This window comes from Mastomys coucha, unplaced genomic scaffold (genome assembly GCF_008632895.1).
Source record: "Mastomys coucha isolate ucsf_1 unplaced genomic scaffold, UCSF_Mcou_1 pScaffold5, whole genome shotgun sequence".
Classification (NCBI taxonomy): Eukaryota; Metazoa; Chordata; class Mammalia; order Rodentia; family Muridae; genus Mastomys; species Mastomys coucha.
Window position 1 is genome coordinate 113,795,010 of NW_022196911.1, and position 12,739 is coordinate 113,807,748.

The 12,739-nt window shown below is 53.8% G+C and overlaps 1 protein-coding gene across 5 annotated transcripts in view; it reads left to right on the forward strand.

Annotated features, from left to right (window-relative positions):
* The window catches only part of Septin9 (septin 9), a 176,297-nt gene that overhangs the window by 158,208 nt on the left and 5,350 nt on the right, over positions 1-12,739 (forward strand). For all 5 annotated transcript variants that reach the window (XM_031354327.1, XM_031354328.1, XM_031354330.1 and 2 more), the window contains 7 exons: positions 6,501-6,692; positions 7,750-7,878; positions 8,206-8,287; positions 8,693-8,830; positions 10,372-10,489; positions 12,032-12,127; positions 12,310-12,406. In XM_031354327.1, the coding sequence (XP_031210187.1) occupies positions 6,501-6,692; positions 7,750-7,878; positions 8,206-8,287; positions 8,693-8,830; positions 10,372-10,489; positions 12,032-12,127; positions 12,310-12,406 (852 nt within the window). The remainder of the gene's footprint in view (positions 1-6,500; positions 6,693-7,749; positions 7,879-8,205; positions 8,288-8,692; positions 8,831-10,371; positions 10,490-12,031; positions 12,128-12,309; positions 12,407-12,739) is intronic.

Genomic DNA, 12,739 nt, shown 5'->3' on the forward strand with positions numbered 1-12,739 from the left:
AAAAAAAGTGTCCGTGTGCGCGCGCATGTGCGTGCGGATATGCAAACACATGGAAACCAGAGGAATATGCTGACCTTCCTCAGTCACCATTTTTTGTGACAGGGTCTCTCACTGGCAGTCTGTCAGTTCAGCTTCTGAAATGCCTATTTCCATGGCCTCCAGCTCCAGAGTCACGATTGGCTTTTTCCTGAATACGTGGGATTTGAACTCAGGTCCTCACTAATTCCATAACAAGTGTTTTTTATCCACGGTGCCATCCTCCCAGCCTCAAGTCCTCACTTTTTGTTGCATAACATCCCTGTGCCAGGGAGTCAGACGGAGTTACTTACCTGTGGCATTTGTCGTGGCTCCATTTAAAGCCTTTCCCCGTAAAGCTTCCTTGGTCCTCCTGCCTAAGCCTGCCTTTCACCTGGTTGGTTTGTTAGCACAGCGTTCCGATGCATATCTGTTGACTGACCCTTGTGGTGGTTCTGGTTTCTGAGGCCATAGAAATCTTAGCCAATGCTGTAGCTCTCTCCAGGGCGAGTCCTGCTCCTTTGGCCCCAGCGCTGCACGGGCCAGCTCCCCACCATGTGGTTATTTTACTTTATTCTTCTTCACCTTTATTTTCCGAGTTGGCTCATTACACTCCTCTCTGCCCACTCCTGCTTACCTGGTGCCGAGAATCACCTCTGAGCCTTTGTGAGTCCCCCTCTCCGCTCGTGGCCTCCTGGAAGGGAGTTTTCATACTAAGTGGACACTGATGTCGGTTCTAGGTGTGGGTCCAATGGAGAGTTCTGGTCTGGCCTCCTTGGTCTAATGTGTAGTCTCTCCTGTGCCAGGAGCGCCCTGGAGTCAGAGCCCTACTTGAGGCCTAGTTGCTGGTGTTGAAGAGCACATCCACCCCATTGCCCTTGGGTTTTGTTTTTTTTTTTTCTTTTTTTTTCAGACTTTACTGAATTAAAGTGATACTACCCGAAGAGACCTGGGAAGGGCCAATAACCTGTCCGGCCAGCTGGGTGGGAGATCTGGCAACCTTGGGGCTCTGTCTTCAGCCTCTGGGGCCCAGAGAGGACCTAATAAGCTCAAGGCCCAATACAGGGCCCCCTACCCTGGAGCATTTTGGGGTACTCATATTACCACAAATCCAGGGCTAATCTTGACACACTGGCTGTAGCCTGGGGGGCCAGCAGATAGATCAAGGGCTGGTTTCTTGGCACCACTGGGGACACCCCTTTGGACTTGCCTGCTGTCCAATGACTCTGCTTTCCGCTAGGCCACCAGGGTGAGGCCCGAGTAAGTGTGTGGGGATAGCAGAATTAAAGGGGTTGTCTTTTAAGAGCTGGGCTTGTGCTGGAGCAAGATAAGAAAAAACGGCACTGGCTTTTCCCTGAAAGCTTCATTCTGGGGGGGTGAGGGTATGGCTGCCCCACAGCATCACCTGGATGCCCCCTGCCCAGCACAGTTGTCCCTCCATTTGGCCAGGGAGGCAAGATTCAGTTAGGAAGGGTTGGGTAGAGAGTCCTGGAGTACTGACCATGGAGGCCAGCAAGGAAGGGTGGAGCCAGACAGATGGGTCCTGGGTCCTGGGTCCTAGGTCCTGGTTCCCTGTCTGTCCTTGGCGAGCCTGTTGGCCTGGGCCTTCTTTCTCATGGCCAGTTGGGTCAAGGTCAGCCTTGGTCCCATCCTCTCTGGGAGCCCCTCCTAAAGTATGGCCCACAGCCCTGTCCCAGTAAGTGTGAAATGTGGCATAATCTTGTCATCTTTGGCAGGCCCTGGGGTGGGGGAAGAATGTGCTGTTACCCAGATGGTGGTGGTGTGGAGCCCAGTTGGACCCACCATCCACTGGAGGAAAGGTGGGGCTCACAGCAGGTGTCTGGGGCAGGATGAGGTGGGGTGGGGTGGATGGGCCAGCGTGCACAGTAAGACCCACAGTCTACCAAAAGTAGCTTTAGCTGTTTGCCACCTCTCAGAAACACCCTTGGCTGGGAGATGCCTGGCCACTTGCTCAGAGCACTGCATGCCCTGTTAGCATCTTCGTAAGTACCTTAGCTTGAGTGTCAGCATCTGGGGATCAGGCATCCTGAGCTGTGCACTGGCAGGTGGCCTGGCCGGACCCTGTCCAACTATGCTATAAACAATTGCCCAGTGTGCGCCCCCCACCCGCCTCCTCCAATCAGCCATGAAGAGCTCACTTCCAGTGGTCTTTATTCATGATGTCTTGTAACCATTGCTCCTGTCTAATTCAGTGCATTTTATCACCCTGGAGGGAAACTCCATGCTGGATAAAAAGTTTCTTGTCCTAGCGCCTCTGTGTATCTATCTGCTTCTTCCCAGTGTTACATAGTGTCAGTCACACCCCAGAGTTCCTGTTTCCTTAGCTCAGTGTGGTGTTTTCAAGGTTCATCTGTCAGGTCCATAAGGTCTTTCCTTCTTAAAGGTGAGCCTTGTTCCCACAGTCATTTGCTACACCGTTGTTTATTAATACAGCTGTGAACGTTTTAGCTTTGTGTCTCTGTGTGTCTGTCTCTGTCTCTTTTTTCTCTGTCTCTCTCTGTGTGTGTGTCTCTCTCTCTGTCTCTCTGTCTTTCTGTCTGTCTGTCTGTCTCTCTCTGTGTGTCTGTCTGTCTCTCTGTCTCTGTCTGTCTGTCTCTGTCTCCCTCTCTCCCTCTCTCTCCCTCTCTCCCTCTCTCCCTCCCTCTCTCCCTGTCCCTCTCCCTCTCTCTCTCTCTCTCTCTCTCTCTCTCTCTCTCTCTCTCTCTCTCTCTCTCTCTCTCTCTCTCTCTCTCTCTCTCTCTCTCTCTCCCCCCCCCCGGGTGCCTGTGTCTGTATGTGCATGTACTTACTCCACAGCACTCGTGTGGAGGTCACAGGATGACTCTCTGCAGAGTCAGTTCTCTCCACAAGAGTCCCAGAGGCCGGCCTCTCCTTGCTGGCAGGTGTTTCCACCCTTGCTGGTGGTTAGCTTTCTTGAGTAGTCATTTCTGCTTCTTGCTGGGCTAGGAGTCAAGGATGCCCCTGAGCAGGCTGCAGCCTTGGGCAGCTGAGGAGAGAAGGTGTTAGGGAACACCTCCTGATCCTTAGGGTGTCAAAGCGCTGAACTCACGCCTGCGACCTAGAGTCCCAAGTGCAGGGAGGTTCTGGGAAAGGTCTTGTCTCTGTTCATCTGACCATTCCATGATATTTCAGGAAAGAGTCAGCGTAGCCCTCATGTCCGCTCTGTAAAGTGGGAATGCCAGGCTGCCTGGTACACTTGTTAGACTCATGTAGGTATTTAAGCCTGAGATGAGCTAAAACGGATTCTTACCATGCATCTTTCCTGAACTAGCTCTGTGTCCAGCGCTCGGAAGTCACATGCCGATGCACTTTGCTGGTTCTTCAAAAATAAAAATAGAACGACTCACATCTGGATGTATGTCCATTGAAAGAACGCTCCTGCTAGGCATGATGGTATATGCCTGTAATCCCAGTACTCAAGAGGGCTGAGGCAGGGGAATCATTGAGTTTGAAGCTAGACTGTATATGAGAGAGGGCCTGAGGGAAGAGGGACGGGAGGGAGAGCTAGCCCAAGCTCTCGAGAGCGCCTACATACCTGTGTTCACACTGTCGTATTTATACCAGCCATCCAGAGGCAAGTGCTCAGATGCCTGTGGCTCAATAAATGGAGAAAAGACCCACTCTGTCGGGGCTGGAGAGATGGCTCAGTGGTTAAGAGCACTGACTGCTCTTCCAGAGGACTGAGTTCAACACCCACTCCGGGCATCTCACAGCTGACTGTAACTAACTCCAGCTCCAGAGGGGCTCTGATGCCCTCTTCTGGCCCCCCTGGGCACCTGTACTTAGGCACATATGCTCATACACAGACACACATGCATACATATAATTTTAAAAAGTTTTAAATCATTAAAAAATAAAATCATGTAACTTGAGCTTTTTCTTTTTAAGACTAAATGCGTTCATTAAAGGAATATCATCAAGCTGTCAAAAGGCAACTCGGATGAGCTTTAAGGATGTTAATTATTCCTTATGAAATAAGCCAAAAGCCAGAGATCATCTAATGCCCATTTACTCAAGGATCTTAGAGTGAGGGTTGCCAGGGGCGGAGAGGAGGCTGCTCAGGATGGTGGGGAGTGCCTCAGACATCTCTAAGAAGGTAAAATTTACCACACATTTTTTAAAAGTATTTATTTTATGTATGTGAGTACACTGTAGCTGTCTTCAGACACACCAGAAGAGGGCGTCAGATCCCATTACAGATGGTTGTGAGCCACCATGTGGTTGCTGGGAACTGAACTCAGACCTCTGAAAGAACAGTCATTGCTCTTAACTGCTAAGCCATCTCTCCAGCCCTTACCATACATTTTAAAGGTGGAAGTGACCTGAAGCTGTTGCAGACCCAGGATGCATCTGTTGGCACATGGTGGATTCTGGGTAGGCCTCTGGTCACTCCTGGAGCTCCAGGTCTGGGATCCCAGGCAACTCTGGGTGGAGGGTCTGCCTCCCAACCAGGCAGGCAGGTGAATGGGGAGGCTCTCCCAGTTGGAAGGGTCACGGGTATGCCAGAAATGTCCAGAGCCCCTGGGAAGCATGGGGCTCTACTGTGTTCTTATTATTTCTCAAGCAGGGCCTCTGGCAGGCTGGATGTTTAGTTTGGTTTGGGTTTCTGCTGTGAACCTTAATACATGGATAAAGGCCACCTGGGGCCCAGGCGTGCCTTCCTTGACTCGGGGCGATTAGGGAGAGTTGGGGGACAGCCCCACCTCCTTTCACTGTTGAGCAGAGAGGTGGGGGGAGGGCAAAGTGGGTTTCAGACTCAAACAGATGGAAGCAATTTTCAGCCATGTGAGCAGGGCCCCTTGTAGTTCTCCAGGAAGTGGCCCCAGAGCTACAGGGTCTAGGGCCAGATGGTACAAGGTGTTTGTTTATTTAAAGATGCTAGAAACCCAGGAGAGTATTTCTGAGTGGAGAGCTGACAGACACTCTTGAAGCCTGTGGAGAGGACTGACCTGAGCTGGGGATGCTCCTGGTGGGAGGCACTGGCTCTTAGGACCTGTCTGTGTCATTGTTTGGGGGTGTCTGGACCCCCTGGCAGCTCCTGGTGTGTTTACAAGCATCCTCTTGTTCATTGCTCCCTGTATGGCGGAAGTAGAGGTGCCTGCACCCTGTGGAGGCAGAGAAACAGGAAGTGACTGACCAGTAAAGCAGATGCCTGTGGGGGTGATCCCCACATCTCCTTCCTGAAGCTGCTTAGCAAGCCATTTCTCCCGTCCGTTCTGCCACTCAAGCCTTAAGGAGACTCTGCGAGGAAGTGCCCATGTCCGGCTTTGCTCCTGCTGGGCATACCAATAAAATGGAGAAAAGAGCCTTAAGGCCAGATGTGGTCCAGGGTTGAACGGCTGAGGATGTCCGTGACGAGTCAGCTAGAGTTCAGTTTTTCCCCGGAAGTGGAGAGACAGTTTAACCAAAGCCTGCAAAACCAGACCCATCTTTTTGCTCACTGGCCCCTGCTCACTTGGGATGGTGCCTCCCAACACCTTTGGTTGATTCCCTTCCCCTCTGAGGGAGGAGAAGGCACAAGTATGCATTGACCTCCTTTGAGGTTAGTGTGCATGGGGACAGAGTTGGTGACCCCTCTGTGTTGGCTGTGTCTGGGGGGACTGGGCTGTGGGCTCATAAGTTGAATTTGCAGATATTTTCCCTAGAGATTGAAAGAGCCCTCTCTAAGGCTTTTCAACCATGCATCAGCCACACCTCAATTGCCCCATAGCAGCCTGGGTTTCAGAGCCACACTGATGGGCTGTCTCAGTAGAACAGTTAGCTATACATTTTGTTCAAGCACACCGGGTAGAAGCAGCCTGCCCATGACTCCCTGAAGGGTGTGAGCACCTAGGGTCTCCATCTGACCATGCACTCAGTCACAGGAGGCTCTAACTCTGACCGACCAAAGGAAGCTGAAGTCTCCAAGTTTAACCCCTAACCTGTCCACAGACCTACAAACCATTTGGCCTTTGCCTGAGGGTGAAGGGCACTTGCTGCCCGCCATAGCCTGTTCCCTGCCTATCATGCCTCGGGACTGTATAGGTGGGGTGCCTGAGAGGAGAGACACTCCAAGGGAGGTTGAGTCAGGTCTGGAAGAGGCAGGTAGAGGTCAGATCACCCTTCCCCTGGGAGCTGCTTGTGGTCACCTGTTGGACCGTGAGGGGCCCTGAGTGCTATAGTTACTGTAAGCTCTGAGCAGAGGCGAAGGGCGTGCCTTCAGCCCTCAGGACGTGTGGCTAACAGAATATGGAATAAAGTTCTTGCTACCTGGAACCAGGGGAGCCCTGGTTGGCAGAGTTGGCAGAGACGGCTCTGAGAGGCAGGTGGCTGAGTGGTGTGGGCCAGTTGAATGTTACTACAGGGAATTTCAGCTCTGCAGGAGTTTCGTGGGCAGGGTCACTGACCTCTGCGGCCTTGGTTTCCCATCCGAGTGCACCGGCCGCAGATCCCATTCTCACGCCTCTGTCTCTCTCCCTCTCCAGACTCCGAGGTGACTCCCAGCTGTGTTGGTGACATGGCTGACAACGCTAGAGATGCCATGCTCAAGCAGGCACCCGCGTCACGGAACGAGAAGGCCCCCATGGAGTTCGGCTATGTGGGCATCGACTCCATCCTGGAACAGATGCGCAGGAAGGCTATGAAACAGGGCTTCGAGTTCAACATCATGGTGGTTGGTGAGTGTTATAGGCCCTCACTCCAGGCCATGCGGCAGGGGGCCGGCCTCAGCCCAGCACCCCTCAGACTGTCTCCCCACTGTGAAGGGGGGGAGGGGGGACACAGCTCTCACCTGAAGGACAACCAGTGAGAGATGCCAGATGCGTACATGTGCTGGGAGGAGGGACTACACCCACCAGCGACTTCTCAAAGGGGCTGCTCCCTGCGCGAGGAAACACACTGAGTGGGTGTAAGTCTTCTCTGACCAATGACACCAGCCTGGGCCTTATACCCAAGGCCTGGCTAGAGGCTTCTTGGAGCCCCAGCTACGATGACCACCCAGGAAGTGGGGTGTAGTAGTCACCTTCCTCCTGTGGCCTTGGACAGCTAGGTGTCACGAATGGTAGGTGGCCAATCAGCGTGACCTAAACAGGCTGTGTGCAGTGGGCTTGGGTGCCACACATGTGGTCGTCTCGGTAACCCTGAAAAGGGGACCTTCTTGGAAGGAACAAGTCCATTCATTCATTCATTCATTCATTCATTTGGAGATAGGTTTTAAACCAAGCGGACCTTGAACTAACATCTTGCCTGCCTTTGCCTCCGAGTTCTGGGATTAAGAACACTACCATATCTGGCCTACCAGCCATTTTTTACTCTCTGAACGAGACTCTGCTTACTTTCCAGGGTGGTGTCTGGGCAAATGTTTACCACAGGCTGACGTCCTAAACTATAGAGTCAGATAGGCTTCCAACTGCAGGGCCTCTGTCTGAGGAGCTGTCTGTCTGTCTGTCCTGCCCAGGTCTTCAGACGGCCTGCAGCTGCCGACACACCTCTGGGAGTCTGGGAGTCTTGGTGTCGATTCTTGCTTTGAGTGGCCTTCCTAGGACCAGGAAGGAGCTCTGCCAAGTTAAACCAGGCCCCAGATCCCCACATTGGGGTTTAAACTCAAGCCTGGACTTCCACTGAGGGGGTGAAGCCCCAGGCAGGGCTGTCCGAGGATGTCCTGGTCATAGTGTGATGCAGCCATGAACTGTGTTTTTGGAGAGCCTTCCAACCGGCCTTCCCTTCTCTCCGCAGGGCAGAGTGGCCTTGGGAAGTCCACCTTAATCAACACCCTCTTCAAGTCCAAAATCAGCCGGAAGTCGGTGCAGCCCACCACGGAGGAACGCATCCCCAAGACGATTGAAATCAAGTCGATCACCCACGGTCAGCACCTCCGAGGCTGGGTGTAGGGACTGCCTCTTCCCAGAGTGTGGGGTCAAAGGCATAGAACTGGAGCGGTCACCGTGACCCTGTGGGTACACTGAGACCGCGTAAGAGTGGTCTGGATTCCTGTGGGCCCTCCAGGCTGAGCTCCCACAAGCAACTGAGCTTCATACTAAGAGTCATGGCTGGCACCGCCCAGGAGAGGGCTCTTGTTCCTTGGCATGACCTCAGCTGTTATCGCAACCCATTCTGGGGCACACCAGGCTGGCCAGGCAACCTGAGGGCTTGGGGTGACCCCTCTGACTTGGGGTGTTATGGTTTGTGCAGATATTGAAGAGAAGGGGGTCCGAATGAAACTGACAGTGATTGATACTCCAGGCTTCGGGGACCACATCAACAATGAGAACTGGTAGGTGACCTCAGAAAATCTTCCTTCAAAGGGGAAAGCCCCCTGGTCTTGGGGCTCCGTGATACCACTGGAGGCCAGACTCCCAGAGAAGATCATTTCAAACCCTAACGCCATGCATTTGGGGTCTAACATTCTAGATTAAAATGTGGTCACCCGGGACCCATCTGCGGTGGGTTTCCTACCCCAGGAGAAAGATCAGCACAGGGAAGTGTGGCAAAAAAAATCTGAAATAAGGCTGGTTTGTCTTTGCAGCAGCCAACCAACCAGTCTCGGATGAGATCAGAGGCTGGGCGTCAAGCCAGTTCTGGGAATTAGCCTGTCATGGGGGCTTGGGAGGGTGGGCTTAGAGAGGACACGGGCAGGAGGGAATGCTCGGGATACTGGCTAACCTGGATCTCCACACAGCTGGCAGCCTATTATGAAGTTCATCAACGAACAGTACGAGAAGTACCTACAGGAGGAGGTCAACATCAACCGGAAGAAGCGCATTCCAGACACCCGTGTCCACTGCTGCCTCTATTTCATCCCAGCCACCGGCCACTCGTATGTCCCACGCTGGGCCCTTTGTCTTGATGGTGGGAATCCCAGCTCCCGTACATGCAGGATTCTGTCTGCCCAGATCCTGGGCACGGGGACGGGCACTGAGCCAGAGCTGTGGCAGCAGCTGTGAAGGGATTGTCTGTGCCTACAGAAGTTCTGTGACCTCTGGACTGGGTGGTTCCGTGCCCACTCTGCCTTCTTCCCTTTGCCCACAGAGCTGAGGACAGGGCAGGCCCTGGCGTGTTGTAGAGTCTGGTAGTCAATCTCTGCAGATGGAATGACACTCTCAGGCTGTGTGTGTTCATGCCCCCATTTCCTGTCTGACAGAGACGCTTTTGGGGCTTCCTAGGCTTGGGGGTCCCAGGTGCCTTTCAGAATCTCCCTCCCCAAGGCCATGTAGACTGTTGGTGATCTCAGTGACCAGGGTCCTTGGCTTCCTGTGAGCCTCATCTGTCCCCAGTACGTTAGTGTTGTTCCTCTCCTTGCTGGACATCCTGGCTGCTCATCCTGACTCCATGCAGGGTACATGTCCAGTACTGGGCTCGGAGAGCAGCAGGAGCTGCTGGCTTGTTTAGAAGAGTTGTAGACTCATGGACTTGGTGCCTCCTCGACACAGCTGCTGGAGTCTGTACACCCCAGGCTGTTCCCGGCTCATTCTGGGTATAAGAATGAAGGGACTTTACATCTTGCACTTTGCCTAGAGGGTACAAGTCTCACTGGAATCTGGTTGGAAAAACCCAAATATAGGTGTCTAGGCTTGCCGGTAGTGACACAAGTCTCCAGTGGGCCCCACAAGAGTCCTTTCATGGCAGGGCGTGCCATAGGCCTCACCTGGGGCTGGCTCATGTGGGGCTCTGCAGTTGCTTCAAGCACAGCCTGGGGCAAGACAAGCTGACAGCAGGAGACGGACTGACATGGCTTCAGTCCCCAGGGGTGACCCTCTGGACTAGGGCCCTAGCTGGGCACTTCGCCTGGTTTCTTCCTCTAGCCGCTCAGTCCCAGGGGACAGTAGTGGCTTCTGGCCATCTTTGTTCGGCTTCTGGCCATCTTTGCTTGGCTTCTGCCGGTAGCTTCACTTCCTGCAGGCTGTCTGGGCCTGACAATACTGCTATGGAGAAGATGCCATTCCAATGAGAAAATGATGCCCGGGCCCAGGGGTTCTGCCAGCCTCTGCCCCCTCCCTATATCAGACCCGGGATCTCTGGAGGCAGGCTGACCTGGGAACAGCCAGCCTGTCCCAGAGCTTCTGGACACCGTCTCCCATGTCTCCTTTATCCTGACATTGGAAGCCCCAAGGCATGACAGTTACATGAGCCAAGTCACTCTTTGGGTGGACAGTGTCCAGCTGAGCTCTGACAATCTTATGGATGAGGGAGCTTAGAGCCAGCTCTATGCCGGCTCCCCACCCTCAGCTCTGTAGGGGGAGTGTGCTCACTCTGCACTCTTCTAAGGGCCAACTTTACCCCTTTACCAACATGGGCCCCCACTGTGACACCTGAAGTAGGGGACCCCTAAACTGAGTCTTTTGCACTGTTTCATTTCAGGCTCAGGCCCCTGGACATTGAATTCATGAAGCGCCTAAGCAAGGTGGTGAACATTGTCCCCGTCATCGCCAAGGCTGACACGCTGACCCTGGAGGAGAGGGTCTACTTCAAACAACGGGTAGGACTCACGGCCTCTGACCAGCCCCTCCCCCTCCACCCCTCCCCCTCCAGGACTACCTAGATGAGTGATAGGCTTGACAGGGATCTGTCCAGCTCCGGGGATATATGATAGGAGAGGCATCTTTCAGCCCTCCACAGCATGTGTCCAGCCTTGAGGGAGCCCCTGGCCTTTGTGGCTGCTGGGGCTCCCCATAGCCAGCAGTCTCAGTGGGGTCCAGAAGGGAGTAGATCAAGCAGATGGAAACGTCTCAGGGCCATTGGACCCAGCATGCCTGAGTTGGATTAGGTGGGACAGACAATGTCATTGGCTTCCTCCTCCTCTGCCGTGGTCAGGGCCGCTGCTGTGTGGTGATGGGTCTGTTCCTACAGGCATCTGCAGTAGGGTAGTCCTGGGCGTCGCCTGTGCAAGGCAGCTTCAGAACCTGCTGGGAGAGCCAGTGCTGTAAGAAAGGCTGCTGGGCTTCCTTGCCAGGCTGTGTACTGGGGATTTTCCCAGCATGCATCGAGAAGGGTAGTCAGGGATGCAGCTGCTGGAGAAGAGACCAGGAGGCTCCCCAGTGTATGAGAGCCTGGATCTGCTGGAACAGATAAGACTGTTGGCTGTCCCCTGAGCTGTCTTCTATCGACAGCCATGTGGGCTGTCATTAAGTCATCAAGCTGAGGAGGGTTTCAGCAAGCAGGTACACCCTGGGCTACCATGCTCAGCCTGAGAGGGGTTTAGGAAAGAGGCGCAGCAAGCCTGAGTTGGTAGTGATGAGCTTCTCGGGCAGCACAAGGAGACTCAGGGCCCCTCGGGCCAGCCGAGTGCTTCTTAGTGAAGAGGTTTCAGATCCGGAGATCCTGGTCGGGGTGGAACTCAGGTGGTGGAGTGCTCTCCCACCATAGAGAAGGCCCAAGGTTTGGTCCTCAGCACCACATGGAACTGGACAGGATACCTATGGCACCAGCATCAGGAGGCAGAGGCAGGAGGATCAGGAGTTCAAGGTTATCCTTATTTACACAGCCAGTTTGGGGCTAGCCTGAGCTACAGACTTTATTTCTAAAAAACGATGGGAGTGGGGCTGGAAAGACAGCTCAGGGGTTAAAAGCACTTGCTCTTGCAGAGCACCCAGGGTCAATTCCCAACACCCACATGGCGTCTCACAACCAGTTCCAAGGGGACCCACTATGCCCTCCTCTGGCCTCCATGGGCACTTGTGATACACATGCACGCAAAACTTTTATTTTGTTTTTTGCTTTGTTCGGTTTTTCGAGACAGGGTTCCCCTGTGTAGCCCTGGGTGCCCTGGAACTCACTCTGTAGACCAGGCTGGCCTCGAACTCAGAAATCCACCTGCCTCTGCCTCCCAAGTGCTGGGATTAAAGGCATGTGCCACCCACCACACGGCCAACACTCTTGTATATATATATAAAATAAATGTAAAATGGATCTTTAAATAAATTAGATATTCTCAGGGTGGGGCCACTCAGCCTGCCTTTGTAGGGGATCATGGCTCAGGCGCCTGATTGCCTGATAGCCTGATCTACCCCATACCTCCCAGATCACTGCAGACCTGCTGTCCAACGGCATTGACGTGTACCCCCAGAAGGAGTTTGACGAGGACGCAGAGGACCGGCTGGTGAACGAGAAGTTCCGGGTCAGTGGGTCAATCTGCTGCTGGGAGGTCAAGGGTGGCGGACAGACAGACGGGAGCCCATCTGTCCACGCTGGGTCCTCTCAAGGCAGGGCCTGCAGTTTTCCAGGCCCAAGACAGGGGATGTTCTAGGGGCGACTGGCCCTGCTGGTCGTATGTGACTGACTCTTCTGTCCCTCCTCCAGGAGATGATCCCATTTGCTGTGGTGGGCAGCGACCATGAGTATCAAGTCAATGGCAAGAGGATTCTGGGAAGGAAGACCAAGTGGGGCACCATTGAAGGTATGGCTGCCGCTGTGCTGCCACTGTGGTTGGGCCTGGACCCTCACCAGTTGCACTGTGGGTCCCTGTTTCTTCTCTTCTCTAAGGACACTGCTGTAGGGTGCACCTCAAGTGCACCAGGGTCTCTGAACTTAATAACTTTGTCAGACGTTGTTATTTGTCCCACACACTAAGGGCTGGGGCTCTGGGCTTTCCTGGGGTCCAGTACTCAGTCGCGATGCTCCAGGGCTTTCCTGAGGTCCAGCACTCAGTCATGATGCTCCATGGCTTTTCCTGGGGTCCAGCACTCAGTCGCGATGCTCCAGGGCTTTCCTGGGGTCCAGCACTCAGTCG